General features: G+C 37.0%; 1 protein-coding gene across 5 annotated transcripts; it reads right to left on the bottom strand.

Moving 5' to 3' along the window:
- Nucleotides 1–12,122: 12,122 nt before the first annotated feature.
- On the bottom strand, nt 12,123–22,111 carry LOC122036970 (myb family transcription factor EFM-like). 5 transcript variants are annotated; one of them, XM_042596400.1, is made up of 4 exons: nt 21,703–22,111; nt 21,400–21,604; nt 20,964–21,291; nt 12,123–12,316 (listed from the first exon to the last, which is right to left on the bottom strand). In XM_042596400.1, exons 2-4 carry the CDS (start codon nt 21,412–21,414, stop codon nt 12,300–12,302), a joined length of 360 nt encoding a protein of 119 aa, XP_042452334.1. In that variant the 5' UTR covers nt 21,415–21,604; nt 21,703–22,111; the 3' UTR covers nt 12,123–12,299. The 5 variants fall into 4 exon arrangements, with proteins under 5 accessions (XP_042452334.1, XP_042452336.1, XP_042452335.1 ...); XM_042596402.1 differs by lacking the exon at nt 12,123–12,316 and adding an exon at nt 13,432–13,530; XM_042596401.1 differs by lacking the exon at nt 12,123–12,316 and adding an exon at nt 19,234–20,255.
- Between the last annotated feature and the right edge of the window lie 629 nt (nt 22,112–22,740).

Here is a 22,740-nt window from a genome sequence, read left to right as displayed (position 1 = left end):
AACCACGAGCTCATAAGGCAAGTAAACATAGAGCGCAAGTACCACCTGATACGAGATATCATGAAGCAAGGAGAAGTTGTCATCGCCAAGATTGCATCAGCGGATAACCTGGCAGATCCTTTCACTAAGGCCCTTCCGGCGAAAGCTTTTGATCGGCATGTGGAGGGAATGGGAATCAGATGTATGGTAGAAGATATGGCAGCTTAGTCATTAGTAAAGGTGGGAGATTGTTGGAGTGTATACTGAAAGCCTAAGCTTTTGTAAACATTTGTCTTGAATAAAGAATCACATTTGGTCAAATTATCTACATTTGTTTGTAGTTGTTCAATTAATTTATATTTTAGATAACATAGCATGTGGTGTCATATGCAGAAGATAATGTTATCAGTACCTTATAAATTATAAACAGTAGCTCACGATCAAAATGGAAAGGAACAAACCATTAGAAGGTCGTAGTATAATTAGGTATCAGTTTATCTTAACTGTATAATTACACTAGTACACTTAGAGTGTATTGAGTAGGACCATTTGAGGTCGTTTCTTTTATACTGATTTTATAAAGAAACAAAGACCTCGGTTATTATGGAAGTGTATGCTCTTAATCCTAATATAATAACAAGCACATATATTTGCTATTTATTTCTTTAATTTATCAATGGGTGAGATTAGTTCGATGAATCAATAAGCCCGATAAGTTGGGAAATTGTATCACTTATAGTGTGTGTTGTTGATTATAGAAGGAAACTGTGTCCTAGAGATACTAGGTTGATAATGTCCCCAAGAGGAGCTCATAAGGATTGTCATGTTAAACCCTGCAAGTGGACTTAGTCCGACATGACGATAAGGTTGAGTGGTACTACTCTTGGACTAAGATATTAATTAAATGAGTTGTCAGTAACTCACTTAATTAGTGGACATTCGATTTCTTAAACACAGGGAGACTAACACACTTATAATAAGAAGGAACCCAAAAATGTAATTTGGGATTGGTGCGGTAGTTCAATGATAGTTCTCTAGTGGAATGAATTATCATTGATAAAAATAAGTTGTGTGTTCGGGGCGAACACGGGATGCTTAATTTTATCGGGAGACCAAAACCAATTCCTCCTCTCGGTCCCTATCGTAGCCTTTTATTTATAGAGTTCTATACCCACCTATACCCACCTTCTATACCCACCCAATAGGGGCCGGCCAAGCTAGCTTGGGGCCGGCCTAGGTATAAGATTGGGTGGCCGGCGCTAGCTTGAACCCAAGCTAGTAGGGTCGGCCAAAATAAATTAAAAAGAATTTTAATTTTAATTTTTATTATGTGGAAGAAATAATTTATTAAAGAGAATTTAAATTAAATTATCTCTCTTGTAAAATTTACAAAAGATTAAAGAAAGAGATTAGATCTCTTTCCTTATTTGTAGATTGATGAGATATTTTATTTTCTCTTTAAAAATTATTCACATGTTGTAAAATTAAAATTATAGAAATTTCTTTTATTAACCATGTAGAGATTTTTAAAGAGAAATTTTAATTTTAAAATTTCCGGAAACAAATTAGGAAGTTTTAATTGTTGATTGAAACTTGTCCAATTTGTTCTCCAATGATGTGGCCGGCCAATGTAGATTTAATTGGGAAATTTTATTTTATTTTTCTTAATTAAATCATGTCAAGGAAATTGAGGAAATTTTATTGTAATTAAATTTCCTAATTTGCCTAGGCCAAGGAATATAAAAGAAGGGGTGAGGGTGCCTTCACAAGACACAACCTCTATTATTCTCCCTCTCCTATTCTTTGGTGTGGCCGGCCAACATCTTCTCCCTTTCTTCCTCTTTGTGGTGGCCGAAATTCTCTATTGCTTGGAGCTCTTGTGGAGGCCGGATACTACTTGGAGAAGAAAAAGAAGAAGGAGAGAAAGCTTGCATCTCTTGGAGCTTGGTTGGTGTTTTTCTTCTTCCTTGGTGAAGCTTTATTTTTTGTGGCCGAACCTAGCTAGGAGGAGAAGAAGGTGGTTGGTGGTTTCTCATCTCGGAAGATCGTTGCCCACACAACGTCCGAGGTTAGAAGAGGAATACGGTAGAAGATCAAGAGGTTTTTCTACAAGGTATAACTAGTAATTTTTCTTTCCGCATCATACTAGTTATTTATGGAAATAATACCAAATACAAGAGGCTTACGATTCTAGAATTTCGAATATGTTTTTCGATGTTGTGTTCTTTTGTTTTTTCTTTTCCTTGTGATTTGATTGTTCTTTTCGGTTAACCTAAAGTTATTTTAGGAAATTAAATATTAGATTTCTATAAAAGGTTTTGTCTAGTCGGTGGTGGTTGCTCCCATATCCAAGAAGGTCGTATGCCTCGCCACGTCAGTACTGGGAACCAATTATGAAAATTAATATTTAATGGAATTAATAACTTAAGGTGATTTGGGTCGAACGTGTTAAGTTCCGCAGGAGATCCAAGTCAAAACCTAAAAGAAAAAATAGATTAAGTTTTGGATCAAACGTGTTAAGTTCCGCAGGCGATCCAAAATTTAATTTAAAAGAACACATGGTAGTTAGGAAAAGGTTCAGACCTTTGTACAAAATTTTTGTACAGTGGAACCTCTAGGTTTTCCGAGTAGCAACCAACAATTGGTATCAGAGCTAGGGTTTTGCCTCTGTGTATTTGGTATTTAGTTTAATTATGCACATGTCATACATAATTTAGGCAGGTTAATAGTAGGATGTGCTAACTTTGTGGATGCAGGATCCAACTATTATGGCTTTTAGTTATTATGTGTGTGATTGGACCCTTGGACATGTCAAGAGCATTTATCTGTGTGTGCATGATTGTATTAAAATACAGCAGGAGCTGTATTTAGTTTTATTAGGATTTTATTTTTGATCTAGATACATGTACATTCCTTTTATGGAATATAGGATCAAAATGTAAAATTCTATTTATGTCGCGGATCGAATCTTGCAAAGCGTGGAACCTTCTACGGACCAGAGGCGCAGCGGAACTAGGAGCAAGATAGATGCGACAGCTAGATCCGGTGGCGGTGGCCAAATATGGCAGCAGCTTGGGATGACAACACACGGAGGACAATTAGTGATAAAAGCCATAATAGTTGAAAATTAAATTTTCTATTTATTGCTTTTATATTATGCTGTGTGTGCATGTTAGTTTACAAGTTTTAGTAGGCTAGCATAGTTAAAATTCCTCATTTATAAATAACTAAGTAGGAGAGAGATTTTTAAATAAATCTCATGGTCTCCATTACTGGTTTGTAAGTGATGCAAACAAGCTTGCGCGTTGGCTCTGAGTGCCTTCCTCCATAACGGATGAGCTTGTTTGTGGATCACTAGAACAGACTTCCATTTTTGGATGACTATAGGAAGTTAATTAAGAGCGTGTGATCTTCCCCAACGGAAGAGGCATAATCTTATTAATGAACTTAGTGTCAAGTAATGGTATACACTTAGACACATCTAATAGTATCCTCCCCATCGGAGTCACTGCTATTATTTGTGTGACCAAAAGACATCAACTATTAATTTTATTTGTCAAAAAGTTAGGTTGACAAGATAATAAAATTAATGGAATAAAACCCTCCTTTTACAAATGTTGAATTTGTATACGTCCACACTAACGTGGCATACAAAATTCACGGTGTTTTGAGGTGTTGGTTAATTTAAAATAGTATTGTTTGAGGAATCAATATTATTCTAAATTTAGAGTTCTGACCAAAAGTTATTTGTGATTCTTAGGATGTCTTTCAACCCACTGTCCATCATACTTCAACAGAATAGACTTACTGGACCAAACTACATAGATTGGAAAAGAAACCTGGACATTGTTCTTACTGCTGACAGCTTGTACTGACTGAACAATGCCCTGATACACCCAATGGTGAATCTACCCAAGAGGAGATTGAATATCATAGGAAATGGGTAAAAGCAGATGAGATGGCGCGGTGTTACATTTTGGCTTCAATGTCAAATGTATTGCAACATCAGCATCAAGATTTACCAACAGCCTATGATATTATGAACAATCTTAAGGAACTCTTTGGTCATCAGGATAGGGCTTCTAGGCAAGAAGCCATGAGAAAGATAATGACAGTCACCATGCAAGAGGGTACTCCTGTGAGGGATCATATCCTAAAGATGATGGCTTATCTGAACGAGATACAGATCCTTGGAGGAGAAATTGATGGGGAAACCCAGATCGATATGATCCTCCAAACGCTACCTAGAAGTTTTGAGCAGTTTCGCCTGAACTATAATATGAATAAGAGGGTTTATTCATTAGCGGAACTACTGACAGAACTTCAAGCAGCAGAAGGATTATTTCGTCACAATGCTCAAATTCACTATCGAAAATGGTTCTACTTCTAAACCGAAAGGAAAGAAGAAGAAGAAATGTTGGTTCAAGAAAGAAAGTGAATAAATCTCAGTGGGATTTAAAGTCGGAATGAAGAAGTCAAGGAAAGTGCTTCATCCGAAGGTGCAGACATTGGAAGGCGATCGTCTCGTAAGAACCAAAACAAAGGTATATTTCATACTCTAGTTGTTGAAACATGTTTAGCGGTGTTATCTACCAGCACCTGGTGTGTAGATACGGGAGCCACTGATCATGTCTGCAATTCCTTGCAGGGGTTCCAGGAAACCCGACGACTATCTGAAGGAGAAATTACCGTCTACATGGGCAATGCTACTAAGGTGGCAGCTGTTGCAGTGGGAGACGTCTACTTATCTTTTAGTAGAAATAGAAATTTGATTTTAAGAAATTGTCTTTATGTATCCAGTTTTAGAAAGAATTTAATTTCAGTTTCTAAACTGTTTTTAGATGGATATTCAGTTTCTTTCAGTAACGATGTAGTTATTAAAAGAAATAAAGTGATTATCTGTTCTGGTGCATTAGTTGGCAATTTGTATACTTTAAATCCAATTTCTTCCACAAAGCAAAACATGGAAATTTATAACTCATCTTCTAACTCTAATAAGAGAAAAGAACCTTCGAAGATGAACCAAGCATATCTTTGGCATCTAAGGCTTGGTCATATTAACTTAAGTAGGATTCAGAGGCTTATAGCCGATGGACTTTTGAGTTCATTTGAGTTGGAAAATTTTCCAACTAGTGAATCTTGCTTGGAAGGTAAAATGACCAAGAGGTCGTTCAAGGCCAAGGGGTATAGAGCCAAAGAAGTGTTAGAATTGGTTCACTCTGATTTGTGTGGTCCTATGTCTGTCCAGGCAAGAGGAGGTTTTGAATATTTTGTCTCTTTCATAGACGATTATTCAAGATATGGATACATTTACCTAATGCGCCGCAAGTCCGAGTGCTTTGATAAGTTCAAAGAATACAAGGTCGATGTGGAGAAACGACTAGGTAAAGTATCAAGTATCAAGACACGATCGTGGTGGCGAATACCTCTTGGGAGAGTTTAGGAATTACTTATCGAAGGTCGGGATTCAATCCCAATTGTTCGCACTGGAACACCCAAACAATGGTGTGGCGAACGAAGGAATAGGACTCTTATGGAGATGGTTAGATCAATGATGAGTTATTCGAATTACCAAATTCGTTTTGGGGATATGCTCGGGAAACGAATATACGTTCCGAACTTAGTACCTTCTAAATCAGTTTTTCTACACCCATAGAATTGTGGAATGGGCGAAAGCCGTCTAAAACATATTCGGATTTAGGGTAGTCCGGACATGTGCTGAAACCAGATCTTGATAAGTTAGAATCCCGTCAGAAGTTCGCGTGTTTGTAGGATATCCCAAAGGAACGAAAGGTGGTTTATTTTATAGTCCTAAAGACCGAAGGTCATTGTTAGCACCAATGCCCAGCTTTTAGAAGAAGACTATATAATGGATCACAAGCCCAGTAGTAAAGTTGTTTTAGAAGAACTTAGAGAGGACATGTCTACTTCAGAACCAACAGTACACCACAAGAGACCGCAACACGTGTCACACATGATACACAACCAAAGACGATGCCTCGTCGTAGTGGGAGGGTTGTAAGGCAGACTGAAGATTCATGTTTTTGGAGAGTCTTCGACTTGATCCCGGGTAAACATGAATCGATCCATGAACATACGACGAAGCACTCCAAGATATAGATGCGCAGATCTTGGCAAAAGGCAATGAATTCAAATAGAGTCTATGTACTCTAATAAAGTCTGAGTAGAACCACCGATGGTGTAAAAGCCGTTGGATGCAAGTGGATCTACAAAAGGAAAAGAGGGATGACGGAAGGTAGAGACCTTCAAAGCTAGGCTTGTTGAAAAGGACACATAAAGAGGGAATCGATTATGAGGAGACCTTTTCACCAGTAGCCATGCTTAAGTCTATCCGGATACTCTTATCCATCACGCTCATATGGATTATGAGATTTGGCAAATGGATGTCAAGACATCTTTCCTTAATGGAAGTCTTGAAGAGGACATTCATATGAAGCAACCGAAGGGTTCATTGAAAAGGCAAAGAGCATCTAGTGTGCAAGCTCAATCGGTCCATTTATGGACTGAAGCAAGCTTCAAGATCTTGGAACATCCGGTTTAATGAAGTAATCCAGTCATATGGATTTATTCAGTGTCCGGATGAGTCTTGTGTATACAAGAAGTGTAACGGAAACGTGGTGGTATTTCTTGTACTATACGTAGATGATATTTTGTTAATTGGCAACAATGTTAAGGTATTATCAGACGTAAGGGTATGGTTGTCCAAACAATTTGATATGAAGGACTTAGGAGAGTGTGCACACATTCTTGGGATCAAAGTGATAAGGGATCGCAAGAAAAGAATGTTGTGTCTGTCCCAAGCTTCATATATAGATACAATCCTTGCTCGTTTTAGCATGCAGGATTCCAAGAAAGGTTTCTTACATTTTAGGAATGGAATACCTCTATCTCAAGAGATGTCTCCGAAGACATCAAAGGAGATAGAAGACATGAAAGCAGTTCCTTATGCTTCGGTTGTAGGAAGTCTTATGTATGCAATGCTATATAGACCCGATATTTGTTTTACCGTGGCATGGTCAGCAGATATCGAGACCTGGACAATGGACTGCCGTAAAACATATATTAAAGTACCGAGAAGGACTAGAGATTATATACTAATTTACCAAGGCGATTTGATCCCGGTTACACTGATTGATTTCCAATCGATAGGGACAATAGTTAGTCTACATCAGCTTTGTGTTTACTTTAGGAGGTGGAGCCATTTCATGGAGGAGTGTTAAGAAGAAGGTATCGGACTCAACCATGGAAGTCGAGTATGTAGCACCTCGAGGCTAAAGAAGCTGTATGAACTTTCTAATGGACTTAGATGTGATTCTGGTTTGCCCAAAATTATCACAATTTATTGTGATAATAGCGTGCAGTTGCAAACTCGAAGGAACCACGAGCTCATAAGGCAAGTAAACATATAGAGCGCAAGTACCACCGATACGAGATATCGTGAAGCGAGGAGAAGTTGTCATCGCCAAGATTGCATCACATATACCTAGTAGATTTCTTTCACTTACAAAGGGTGAGTTTTAGATCGATGAAATGAATATGCCGATAGTATGGTAAATGATATTACTTATAGTATAAGTGGGAGATTGTTGGAGTGTATATTGAAAGCCTAAGCTTTTGTAAACATTTGTCTTGAATAAAGAATCACATTTGGTCAAATTATCTACATTTGTTTGTAGTTGTTCAATTAATTTATATTTTAGATAACATAGCATGTGGTGTCATATGCAGAAGATAATGTTATCAGTACCTTATAAATTATAAACAGTAGCTCACGACCAAAATGGAAAGGAACAAACCATTAGAAGGTCGTAGTGTAATTAGGTATCAGTTTATCTTGACTGTATAATTACACTAGTACACTTAGAGTGTATTGAGTAGGACCATTTGAGGTCATTTCTTTTATACTGATTTTATAAAGAAACAAAGACCTCGGTTATTATGGAAGTGTGTGCTCTTAATCCTAATATAATAACAAGCACATATATTTGATATTTATTTCTTTAATTTATCAATGGGTGAGATTTAGTTCGATGAATCAATAAGCCCGATAAGTTGGGAAATGGTATCACTTATAGTGTGTGTTGTTGATTATAGAAGGAAACTGTGTCCTAGAGATACTAGGTTGATAATGTCCCCAAGAGGAGCTCATAAGGATTGTCATGTTAAACCCTGCAGGTGGACTTAGTCCGACATGACGATAAGGTTGAGTGGTACTACTCTTGGACTAAGATATTAATTAAATGAGTTGTCAGTAACTCACTTAATTAGTGGACATTCGATATCTTAAACACAGGGAGACTAACAAACTTATAATAAGAAGGAACCCAAAAATGTAATTTGGGATTGATGCGGTAGTTCAATGATAGTTCTCTAGTAGAATGAATTATCATTGATAAAAATAAGTTGTGTGTTCGGGGCGAACACGGGATGCTTAATTTTATCCGGAGACCAAAACCAATTCCTCCTCTCGGTCCCTATCGTAGCCTCTTATTTATAGAGTTCTATACCCACCTAGACCCACCTTCTACATCCAACCAATAGGGGTCGTCCAAGCTGGCTTGCGAACAATCTACTCCCGGCCTAGGAATAAGATTGGGTGGCCGGCCCTAGCTTGAACCCAAGCTAGTAGGGCCGGCCAAAATAAATTAAAAAGAATTTTAATTTTAATTTTTATTATGTGGAAGAAATAATTTATTAAAGAGAATTTAAATTAAATTATCTCTCTTGTAAAATTTACAAAAGATTAAAGAAAGAGATTAGATCTCTTTCCTTATTTGTAGATTGGTGAGATATTTTATTTTCTCTTTAAAAATTATTCACATGTTGTAAAATTAAAATTATAGAAATTTCTTTTATTAACCATGTAGAGATTTTTAAAGAGAAATTTTAATTTTTAAAATTTCCGGAAACAAATTAGGAAGTTTTAATTGTTGATTGAAACTTGTCCAATTTGTTCTCCAATGATGTGGCCGGCCAATGTAGATTTAATTGGGAAATTTTATTTTATTTTTCTCAATTAAATCATGTCAAGGAAATTGAGGAAATTTTATTGTAATTAAATTTCCTAATTTGCCTAGGCCAAGGAATATAAAAGAAGGGGTGAGGGTGCCTTCACAAGACACAACCTCTATTATTCTCCCTCTCCTATTCTTTGGTGTGGCCGGCCAACATCTTCTCCCTTTCTTCCTCTTTGTGGTGGCCGAAATTCTCTATTGCTTGGAGCTCTTGTGGAGGCCGGATACTACTTGGAGAAGAAGAAGAAGAAGGAGAGAAAGCTTGCATCTCTTGGAGCTTGGTTAGTGTTTTTCTTCTTCCTTGGTGAAGCTTTATTTTTTGTGGCCGAACCTAGCTAGGAGGAGAAGAAGGTGGTTGGTGGTTTCTCATCTCGGAAGATCGTTGCCCACACAACGTCCGAGGTTAGAAGAGGAATACGGTAGAAGATCAAGAGGTTTTTCTACAAGGTATAACTAGTAATTTTTCTTTCCGCATCATACTAGTTATTTATGGAAATAATACCAAATACAAGAGGCTTACGATTCTAGAATTTCGAATATGTTTTTCGATGTTGTGTTCTTTTATTTTTTCTTTTCCTTGTGATTTGATTGTTCTTTTCGGTTAACCTAAAGTTATTTTAGGAAATTAAATATTAGATTTCTATAAAAGGTTTTGTCTAGTCGGTGGTGGTTGCTCCCATATCCAAGAAGGTCGTGTGCCTCGCCACGTCAGTACTGGGAACCAATTATGGAAATTAATATTTAATGGAATTAATAACTTAAGGTGATTTGGGTCGAACGTGTTAAGTTCCGCAGGAGATCCAAGTCAAAACCTAAAAGAACAAATAGATTAAGTTTTGGATCAAACGTGTTAAGTTCCGCAGGCGATCCAAAATTTAATTTAAAAGAATACATGGTAGCTAGAAAAAGGTTCAGACCTTTGTACAAAATTTTTGTACAGTGAAACCTCTAGGTTTTCCGAGTAGCAACCAACATAGATCCTCTAGTGTGAGAGCAACGCTCCATCACACAAAATACCACATATGTGGGAGCAACGCTCCACCACAAATAATCTGAAATATGAATCTACAAAAAAATATGGGAGCAATGCTCCGCTACAAAAAAACCCGAAATATGTGGGAGCAACGCTCCACCACAACAAACAATAATATGTGGGAGCTACGCTCCACCACAAACGATCTATAACATGTGTGGGAGCAACGCTCCACCACCAACAATACACAAGTGCCCAAGGCACCTAACTAACCAGCTAGAGACTGCACGAGATCTCTCTACCACAGATCACTGTGGTTAGCCTAGGGTATAAACAACCTAGTAAGCAAATCAAATTCATAGTCAACTCTATCATCATCCTAGTGGGTCGGTCACCCACTAATAGGAGAATTAGTTGACAGAGTAATACCACAAATGTCATAATGTATAATATAGACACTCAACATTCTACATTCAACATAGGTAGAATCATCATGATGCTACCAACCATACATCTAGCACACGTGCACACACAACATATGTATGATCGACATAATCCTCCAATTATTATACATCAAACACACACACAACTCAGGTATATTCAGTATGATACCTCCAGCAATACCTACCGAACACGGGTGCAAAAATCAACGTTGGTATAATCAACAATACACCTCCAATAATACTCACAACACATACCAAATGAGTATAATCACTTAATACTTCCAATAAAGCCTAATAAACATAAGTGTACTCACAAATCACACATAATCAACAAGATACCTCAGATACCACACCAAACACATATATACCTATCACAACACCGATGTAGACGACAAGATACTTCCAATATGTCAATCAGACACGTACAGCTAACTAAATAGCTATAATCCACGAGGAATCTACAATAACCATATCTAGATGGGAATACTCACACTACCTGCAAATGAACTATCCATCATAGAACTCCTTCAACTCATAACAATCATATGTACACGAAACAAAGATAGGAATAATCAACATATTTGACCCAATCAACCTGACATTCCGAAACGACAGGGTCACCTTCTAAGTTATCCAACTAGATACATACCATCTAAAATTAAAGTATCCATAGAATAGGATATATCGATCCTCTATAGACTGACCAAAATCGACAATGATATACGATCAACTCAATCTTTTCCACGTCAGTACAAAACATGTACTCAAATTTGCTCTAGATATCAAACTAAGCACAAACAACCCAAAGATTCAGATTAGACCAATAAAGCTAAATCGGTCATCTACTAACTAATCAAGAATACCTTAATCCTCCATAAGCTACTAAGGTATATCAATCTATGACTACCCAAGTCGACAAACGTAAATCAGTTTTCTATTGATTGATCTAACCAGAGTATATTAATCATCTACCAACGAAAACTAACTAAAGTATATCGGTATTCTATTGGCTGAGTCAACTAGAATATATAGTTACTAGTCACTACCTAGCTAATAATAGCATAGGTCGGTATATGTCTCAATCTGCTATCCAACTAGCAGTAACAGAAGCTAAACCTACTGGTAATATGATATAAAAAATTACCGGAAACTATAATCCTTGATCTCTATTAAGGTCTACCATGATCAGTGGATTACCTAACACATAAAATATATATTATATCAACTAGACAAGTATTAATAAAGAATGCTAATACATGTCATAAATTGTAATAGTCAACAGGGCATATACTAACATAAGGTAAGATGACAGTATACCAACATACCTCCTACAGCTTGGAGATGTCCTGCTACTGCCAGGTCCCAAAATCCGAAAAAAATCACATCGAGAAGACCAAAACATGAAATCCGAAACACAGGAAAATAAGACTCGTAAACCTGGCTCTGATACCACTAAATTGTCACGCCCCGGGAAAGTCCCTGTCCGAAGAAATTTCGACAGCACCTCCCCTGTACGAGTGACAATCTGAAGCATTTCTACAGGCATAATATACATCAGCCACAGGCGGCTGGAATATACACACAACCACGCAGTTATATATATATCTTCAGCCCACACGGCTGGAACAAAACTAACACAACGGAAATGACAGAAAACCCAATACAAACCAAAGCACAAAAACTGCTAGCCGGCTAGGCTTACACAACAAACAACCAATATAAAATATCACATAACAACACCAACACTCCAAAAACAGAACCGGAGTACAAAGCTAAACAAACTGATACATAAACAAACAAAACATACGTGAAACCGATAAGTCTTCTGATGTGACATGGGGACCAGCAGACAGGATATTCCAAGCGACATCATGACAACCTGGTACCTGAAAAATATAGTGTCCACGGGGGTGAGTTCAACAACTCAGCAGATACCTAGATGACATGTATAGTAAACTATACCAAATAGTAATAACTATGGAGTACAGTCTCCTGAACAAAAGAAGGTAATGCATAATAGAAAAGGCTGAAGAGTACTGTACTCACCAGGGCCACCTATCAGAATAATCAGGTCGTCAGACCGGAAGTGTCATAAATCCTGTATGCATGTCAAACATATGCATCCATCCAAATGCAGCATATAAGTGCAGCAAACACAAGCAGTAAATGCGTATGATGCCAATGATGCGTCCTGGTCACCCCTGACGCCAGTCAGTCATCTCACACACAATGGTGAGACCGAGTGGGTAGGGCTGTGACAACCGTGCACTCTACCATCACTACACCTGATGAGTGACTGAGTGGACGGGATGCTGTCGGAGTACTCCTGTCCTCTAACCCCAAATCATAAATGGGGGAGCTCAATGCTCTCATCTCCCGGTATACGATAACGGGGAGGTATCTCTGCCGGCTACCACGCTGAGTCACCTGACCAACGGAGCCAAACAGAGTCCACCGTCTGCCGGCTACTACGCTGCTACACTAAATGCCAGCGGAGCCAAACAGAGCAGAACTGTCTGTCGGCTACCACGCTGAGTCCTCAAACCAACGGAGCCAAACAGCAGAACCGCCACACACCTGTCTGATATACCACTAACCCATGAGTGGTGGTGTGTGCAGTACATGTAACTAGCGATGTGCTCAATCATAGTGGAGTCGACAATCGCGCAGCATGCAATCATGATGCATGACACTAAGCATGACAATAAACTAATCAGCATAACCATATCCATATATATATAACATGAGTATCATAATATCGATGGTCAAATACAAAGAATTAAAGTACACAGGTCAGATAGGATATCAACAACCTAGGTTCTGAACATAACAAGCATGGTATGTCACTACCTCACTGAGCATATATATAATCATATGGATACTAGCATAAAATGCATAACAGGTGAGCAAACATGCATGTAACGAGAATCCGGTAGTGACGTACCGAAATAAGGACGAACATAATTATTACTAAAGGCTATATAACCTACTAGACATATCAACAAGACATATCAAAAAGATAAGTCAAGGTACCCGCCTTTATCTGTAGTCCGTGCCAAACAATCCTCACGTCAGAAACTATCGTCCCGTAATCAGGGTCCTGCATACACATATTCAATTTAGATATTCTAACAAGTATCATTCAGGTAAACTGAATATCAGGACCGAATAAATATACATATTCCCTTTCCGATTAAGGAAACTCAAATTGAATCAATCCAAAATGGTCATCTAAACTCCAACTATTATAACCCAAGAACAATCTCAACTAATACCATCCATTTTTATCAACTCCCCAATTTGAGTTGACTTACTAATGAAATCCAAATATGTTAATTAATCCATTTATTGATAATGATCATACTATCAATATCAACAACTAATTAATCAAAATGATACGGGGAAAATTTTCCAAATTCTATAGAAACACATTCCAATACTTAACACATCTTTTCTTCAACATTTAAACAACCTACTACAGAAATAACCTCCCTACTATGTTAATCTAAAATTAAATAAAACTCACCTCAATGTATGAACAACAAATCAAACGCACACACCCCTAGCAAGAATACCTCATCAACCACTGATCCACAAATTCGAAACCCATAAGATTTGATATCAAATCCATCAGAAATCTTGTAATCCAATTTTAAGCTTGCATTCAACAACCTTACCTCCAATCCAAATGCCCCCAACAACTTATTCGTTGTTGAAGAAGATTATTGTCGGAGCTGATGGTCTCTACAAACCCTAGCAACAATCTTCCCAGCCATAGGGATTCGCCACAGCTAGGGATCTACAATCCAGAACGTCACTGATCCAGTGACAACCACGGTGACAATCAGGCAGAAAAAGAAAACAAGAATCAACAGCACCAGCACCTTATACCTTCCTGTGACCGAGAGGGTGGTAGTGTCGAGCAGAGTCTGGCGAAATCGGTGGTGAAGACCAAGCTATGACACAGTGGTCGACCTCGGTGCACAGATCAGGGGAGAGGAAGGCTCGGGTGCAAGCTAGGGCAGAGAAATCGAGGCAACGCTGCTCCCTTCGGCCTCAAGTGGTGTCGCCGTCCAGTGCGGCTCGGAAAGGAAGAAGAGAGGGAGAGGCCGACGCTAAGGCTCGGACGCCAGCGGATCGGGGGCGAGGGCGTGCACACGAGGGAGAAGAAGGGATGCTCAGCCGCCGGCTCTCTGTTCCATGGCGTCGTCGGCGTCGGCAGAGGAGAGGGTGGCAGCGGGGTTTGCGGCGCCGGTTGGGAAAGCAATTAGGGCAGAGGGAAGAATCGGGCGTGAGGTTTCGGCGGGGAAGAAGGAACGGATCGAAGGAAATAAAGAAAACAAATAGATAAAAGAAAAGAAAAAGGAAAATATAACTTTTCCTCATTTAAATGGGGTAGCCTAAAGAGACTTTCCCGGGACCCATAATTGATCCCCGTAACCTACACCATACGGTCTCCGAAAAATTCCAGAAAAATCTCCAAAAAATCCGAAAAATTACCTTATCACTATTCGCAAATTTTTGGTATTTTACAGGCACTCTGCCTTTTGCGCACAGAAGAGGAATTCAGCCCAGCTCAGTTGATCAGCCTGTTTCCTAACTAGTTTGTAGTTTTCTTCAAATATTCCAGCTGTGTATGCGATGGAGCTCTTCCCATGCAAGGTTTGCTCTTTTCTTAATGTGCTGAGAACGAAGCATGTTGAATTGATTAAATTCTGCCTTTAGACCAGTGAGCTTTTGTTTGAATCTGTATTGTGACGTGCCCCCTTGGATTTCAGAGTTCAAACTAGCCCATTTACTATCCACCGCCATGTTGTAATTCTCATGAGTAATCCATATTTTGTAATATTTGAAAAGCTTATTGTTACGTTCCATGTCTCCCATAATGGTCACTAAAGTATGGAGTGTGGTCTAATACTTGGCCGATGTAAGGAATTCAGCCATTGCCCTCTTGACTTGCTCCATATAGTCAGCCTCATGCCGATATGTAAGGAAGTAAATCGGAAAGTTATAATTGGTCATTATAGAGAGAGTATTTTTCTTGACTTTATCGAGATTCAACTCCTTATTTATTATAACAATATCTATCTAATAATAGTTAACTACGGGAGCAATTCTAAACACTCTAGAGTCGATCACGATGCATACCAAAGACACTCCCTCTACTTAATTGGTTAATGAGATTTCTCTTACTTCTCTATGCATCTATTTATGTGTATTTTTCAATATTATTATGGCTCAAGTATGTTCTACTGTTTGATATGTAGTGTAGCTATTATATCAACATCCAAAGAATAAGTGTCGCGGGTCTCAAATACATATCTTAGTAAGTCACAACAGTTATCAATTTTTTGATATGAGAGTCTGTCTTTGATTACCAATCATTTTTCGACAATTTATCAAAAGACGTACGTAAAGATTTAAATTTATCAAAATGCGTACGCTACTTTGACATTTACCAAAGAACGCACTTGTTTAAGTGCATTTTCTATTTTACCCTCCTGACATTTGACTTTTTCCACTATTTTCTTTTCTTCACTATATTTCTCTCTGTTCTCTCTTCTCTTTTTTTTAGACAGAACATATAAATAACATTAATCAATTTTTAATAACATTTTAATACATTTGAAGAAGCAAAAATAAATAATGGACACCATATTTGAACTACCTGCAATTTTAAAAATCCATTGGAACTAAAATGAGTGTAATCGGAACTCTCTAGGTCGATCAATGGATTTCGGTCAAAACCCACTGATGGACCTAGAGACCTCCGATTGTACCCATTTCAGTTTCTATGGATTTCTAAAATTGCAAGGAGTTCAAATATGGTGTTCATTATTTATTTCGACTTTTCATAAATGTTAACATGTAAAATCAAAGAATCGACAAAAATGCCCACGTTGGGCCTGATATGGAATCATATCAGGCCCAATGTGGGCCTGATATGAGTCCATATCAGGCCCAACTTTCATCAACGCTGATATAATTCTATGAATGCTCCACAACCACACAACTAAAAATTTATCCTCACTGTGAGGTATCAATTATCAAATTATTCATGCTCATGGTCTCTCCCAAGATAAAAATACTCTAAGCTTGGAAATTCAGTCAGTGTTAAGCATAGGTCGTGTTACACTTGGTGCTACGATTTGTTGAGTTGTAAAATTACTCGTCTAACAACTTCCATGAAACTACTATTTTAAAGAAAACTCCAAGTCAAGGTCAACATATTAATGTCTACAATACAAAAACATCGAAAATGAAAAAAAAAAAAACAATTAGCCTATATAATCTCTTATGAATTAAACACAGAAATCATTCACCAACTCAATGAATTACTTTCTATAATCATTTTCAGCTTGAGAATCAAAAGGGTAAACAATATACAATTCTGTGAAAAGATGAAGCAGATAAGTAGGGGTACCAAAAAGATGAAAGGGAGCGATTACATCATATCAGGCCCACGTTGGGCCTGATATAGAATGATATCAGGTCCACGTTGGACCTGATATGAGTCCATATCAGACCCAACGTTGGATTTTTTACCGATTCTTTGATTTTGCATGTTAACATCAATGAAAAGTCGAAATATAAATGGACACCATATTTGAACTCCTTGCAACATCAGAAATCCATAGGACTGAAATGCGTTCAATCGGAGCTCTCTAGGTCCATTAGTGAATTTTGGTGAAAACCCACTGATGGACCTAGAGAGCTCCGATTGAACCCATTTCAGTTCCTATAGATTTCTGATGTTGCAAGGAGTTCAAATATGGTGTCCATTATTTATTTCATCTTTTAATTGATGTTAACATGCAAAATCAAAGAATCGACAAAAAACCTCACGTTGGACCTGATATGGACTCATATCGGACCCAACGTGGGCCTAATATGGAATGATATCAGGCTCACATTGGGCCTGATATGCAATGATATCAGACCCACGTTGGGCCTGATATGATTCCATATCAGGCCCAACGTGGATGTTTTTGCCGATTCTTTGATTTTACATGTTAACATCTATGAAAAGTCGAAATAAATAATAGACATCATATTTGAACTCCTTGCAATTTTAGAAATCCATAGAAACTGAAATAGGTGCAATCGGAGGTCTCTAGGTCCATTAGTGGGTTTTGACCGAAACCTACTAATCGACCTAGAGAGCTCCGATTACACTCATTTTAGTTCCAATGGATTTTTAAAATTGCAGGGAGTTCAAATATGGTGTCCATTATTTATTTTTGCTTCTTCAAATGTATTAAAATGTTATTAAAAATTGACTAATGTTATTTATATGTTCTGTCTATAAAAAAAGAGAAGAGAGAGCAGAGAGAAATATAGTAAAGAAAAAAAACAGTAGAAAAAGTCAAATGTCAGGAGAGTAAAATAGAAAATACACTTAAACAAGTGTGTTCTTTGGTAAATGTCAAAGTAGTGTACGCATTTTGATAAATTTAAATTTTTAGGTGCACCCTTTGGTAAATTGCCGCTCATTCTTTTACTTCAAGTCACAAATAAATAACTAAGAGAAAAAATTGTCAATTTAAATTGCATCAGTCAAGTTGACTCGTCCGGTTAAATAATTTAAATAGATTAAATTAAATTTTATTAATTCATTTAAAAAACAGACCTATATGGATCAGCCCATGTGGGTTGCTGATCCATGTGCACCGTCCCATGACAGACTTGAGTTGGACAACAAATCAAAAGAGATTTTTTTTTTTTCAAAATTGGATTGTAAATTTATGTTGAAATATATTTATTTTAGTAAAAGTTGTAATTTTTTTACCAATTGCTCTGACTAATATGCTTAAATATGAAATCAAGAATCTAAAATCTTATTAAAGATTTTTTAGACATGTTTATTTATGAAATCATCGAACTAAATAAATTATAAGGATCATTTTTTAAATATTTTTTATTTTTTGATTGGTTGTTCATCCAACTCAATCCATCTTGAGTTGGTCTCAATTAGAGATCTTCCAACTCGCTTGTTGGGTCTATCCAGCCCACCCTATAAGATGATAAATTTTAAATGAACTAACCTGACCTACCTAACAACTCTCCTCGGTGATAAAAAGAACTTCTCATCTCCTTCGTATATAGTTAATTGCATCTTAAGTTAAACAAACTTATTTGTTGGTAAATCAAATAATTGCTATTTAAATCAAGATATATCCATTTGATTAATTTATCATTAACAAAAAAAATAATTGTAATTGTAAAAGCATGCAAAACAAAAAATAGGTAATATATTTTGATAAAATAGTTTATTAATGTTTTTTCCAAAAAATTACCCATGAAAATATAAACCTCGTCCTGTTAATCCATTTATAGGGTCAAGCAAATTACTATAAGAAAATGATTATAAATCCACAATTGAATCGAAAGGCTCCACATGTATCTCAGCCCTTCCTACAATAGGATAGATTTAATGATAAAAGCATGCAAAAGAAAAACTGAGTAATATATTTTGATAAAATAGTTTATTTGATATTTTTTTCAAAAAAAAATTGTCCATGAAAATATAAACCCCGTCTTGTTAACCCATTTATAGAGTCGAGTAAATTATTATAAGAGAACAGTCATGAAACTACACTTGCAATGGGATACAATCAGATTTAATAGTAAAAGCATCCAAAACAAAAAATAGATAATATATTTTGATAAAATAGTTTATTTGATTTTCTAAAAAAAATTGCCCATGAGAATATAAACCCTGTCATATTAACCCATTTATAGGGCCAACTTACTATAAGAAAACGATCATGAATCCCCACTTGTAATGGGATACAATCCGATTAAATGATAAAAGCATTCAAATCAAAAAATGAGTAATATATTTTGATAAAATAGTTTATTTGATATTTTTTCCAAAAAAAATTACCCATGAGAATATAAACTCCGCCCTATTAACCTATTTATAGGGCCAAGTAAATTACTATAAGAACGGCCATGAATCCATAATGGAATATAAACCCCGTCCTATTAACCCATTTGTAGTGCCATGTAAACTACTATAAGAAAACGGTGAATCCACACCTGTAATGGGATACAATCTGATTTAATAGTAAAAATATCCAAAGCAAAAAAAGATAATATATTTTGATAAAATAGTTTATTTAATATTTTTTCCAAAAAAATTGTCCATGGAAATATAAACTCCGTCCTGTTAACTCATTTATAGGGTCAAGCAAATTACTATAAGAGAACGATTATGAATCCACAATCAAATCAAAAGACTCCACATGTGTCTCACCTGCAATGAGAAACAATCATTTAATGGCAAAAGCATCCAAAAAAAATAGATAATATATTTTGATAAATAATTTATTTGATATTTTTCAAAAAAAAAAATGCTCATGAGAATATAAACCTCATCCTATTAACCCATTTATAGGGTCATGTAAATTACTATAAGAGAACGATCATGAATCCACACCTACAATGGGATACAATTCGATTTAATGGTAAAAACATCCAAAATAAAAAATGGGTCAATGAGGTACAATCTTATGTAATGGTAAAAGAATCCAAAACAAAAAAATAGGTAATATATTTTGATAAAATAGTTTATTTGATATTTTTTTTAAAAAAAAAATTACCCATGACAATATAAACCCCGTTCCATTAACCAATTTATAAGGTCAAGTAAATTACTATAAGAACAGTTATGAAGCACAATCGGATCAAAAGGCTCCACACACATGTCTTAGCCCTCCTTGTAATGGGACACAAACCGATTTAATGGACACAAACCCCGTCCTGTTAACCCATTTATAGGGCCAAGTAAATTACGATAAGAGAACGGTCATGAATCCACACCTGCAATGAGATACAATCATTTAATGGCAAAGCATCAAAAACAAAAAATAGGTAATATATTTTGATAAATAATTTATTTGTATTTTTCAATAAAAAATTGCTAATGAGAATGTAAACCTCGTCTTATTAATCCATTTATAAGGTCATGTAAATTACTATAAAAGAACGATCATGAATCCACACCTACAATGGGATACAATTCGATTTAATGGTAAAAGCATCCAAAATAAAAAATGGGTCAATGAGATACAATCCGATTTAATGGTAAAAGCATCCAAAACAAAAAAAAAAAAAATAGGTAATATATTTTGGTAAAATAGTTTATTTAATATTTTTTTTAAAAAAATTACCCATGAGAATATAAACCCCGTTCTGTTAACCCATTTATAAGGCCAAGTAAATTACTATCAGAACGGTCATGAATCCACAATCAGATTGAAAGGCTCCACACGTGTCTCAGCCCTCCCTGTAATGGGACACAATCCGATTTAATGGACCGTAATTACACGGCCGCATCACTGCGGTAGTGACCCGGGGATTTTCCTAGATCCTAGAATCCTATCACTTCATCTCATGGGCATATTTTTAAGTCATATAGTTAAATTTTATATTGATCGAAGAATTTGGAAATTTTAGATGTGGGACTAAACATCAACCCGTAGGAATAATCCATCAGCCTCCTAGCAATTGATTCAACTGAGGTCTTACCATGAGCACCACGGAGCAGCACAAACCGCCGATGCAGATCCTGAGACCAGCACCTCCTCATCTTCCTAGGCTGCTTCTGTTGCGAATGCAAGCCACACTGTGTGCCAGGCGCCGCCACCAGAGATGCTTCCAGGGATTCTTTAGTACACTTACGGCAACTAACTGGATGGTTATTGATGGCCGGAGTCACAAAGCCATGAGTGATCGCGGTAGAGCACAGAGAGAGGTCAGACAACACAGCGGCAGACTCATCTTCCGCCTTGGAGCTGTATAGTTCCAATACCGGCAGGGACGCGTCTCCGCCGTTCCGAGAATCACATACTGATTTCTGCAATCGGAACCAAAGGAATCCATTAAGAGCAAAAATCCTCCGAGAAATGAACAAAGATTCAATTTTTTTCCCCAAATAAATGGCAAAGAATTATGTATTTCCGACCTCTTTAAAGTTCATCTTATCATGTTTTTGGTATCTTTACTTTCCTCGCGGATCCAGAGTTGGAACGAGCTCGTCCAGTTCTTCTTATCTTTGAAATCCGAGGTACTCTCGTTGATTTTGCCCTTAATCGGCATGAATTCCAGGAACACACGCCCGAAACCCTCGGCGCGGAACCGATCGATCTCCCTCTTCAACTCCTCGATCACTGCGATCGAAATTCCCAAACAAAAGAACACTAATTTTAACCTAAAAGGATCCTGGCGAAATCAAATAAGGGAAGGACAGAAGGGAGGAGCATCGGACCGCCCTCGCAGACGAGACGGATGCAGAGAGGGAGCTCGCGCTTGAAAGCTTCGATCTTGCGCTTCTCCTCCTCCAAACTCTTGATGGACTCCTCCAGCCGCGACACCTGCCGCCCTCTCTCCTTGCTCTCCGTCACCGCCTTCTTCACGAACCCGACAGCGACAGGCCGCATAGCGTACAGCTCTAACTCTGATCCCATCTACACCACCGGTGAACCCATTATCGCCGCCTCCGTCTCGCCGTCTCCGTCTCCGTCTCCGTCTCGCTGGGATGTAACGATGAAGAAACGAGAAATAGGCGATTGATTTCTAGACGAACCGGACCGGTCCGGTCCGGTCAATCGAGCCAAGATTCCCCGCGACTCGTAGCGATGAGATCTCGAGGCGCCGAAATGCCGCTTCTCAGTTCTCCGGATTTCGACTCTCTGTGTCCTATTTATCATTTTTTAAATATATTGTTGGTTATGTTTATTTTAAGTAATTATTAATTTCCCTCTTGTTTTTTTTTCCTAGGAAACATTTTTTCGTTGATTTTCTGACTTTGTCAATGGTCAAATAAATCAAGCTCGTGGAATCTATTTTTTATATATATAATTGAAATTCGTTAGTATTTATCTTAATTTGGTTAATTTTTTTTCAATATTATCATGTCTCAAAAATTTAGATAAAAATAATAATATGGTATCCTATCATATTTGGAATTGTATACTTTTGAACCTATATATTTATTTTTATCTAAAAATTTAAATATATAAAATTATAAAATATACATAATCAAGTCACTATAAGAGAATCTACATTAACTTCTTTAAATATAAAATTTATTTTAAATTTTATGTAAAAAAAATTATATCAATTATCCTATTCATTTTTTAAATTTATATTTAAATTTAAATTAGGAGATGGCTACTTTGAAGATCTGTTTAGTACTCTTAGCAGGTTGATCAGGTTTTCATCTTGTCCGTACAATTTCAACTCCAATCTAGTCTAGTCGCGAAGAGTGAGTTTCTTTGTCATGCTATTCCTACAAGCGCTAAGC

Source organism: Zingiber officinale, unplaced genomic scaffold (assembly GCF_018446385.1).
Source record: "Zingiber officinale cultivar Zhangliang unplaced genomic scaffold, Zo_v1.1 ctg229, whole genome shotgun sequence".
In the NCBI taxonomy this organism is placed as follows: domain Eukaryota; kingdom Viridiplantae; phylum Streptophyta; class Magnoliopsida; order Zingiberales; family Zingiberaceae; genus Zingiber; species Zingiber officinale.
Note: the sequence above shows the minus strand (reverse complement) of the source record. Positions and strands in the feature narration are given on the sequence as shown.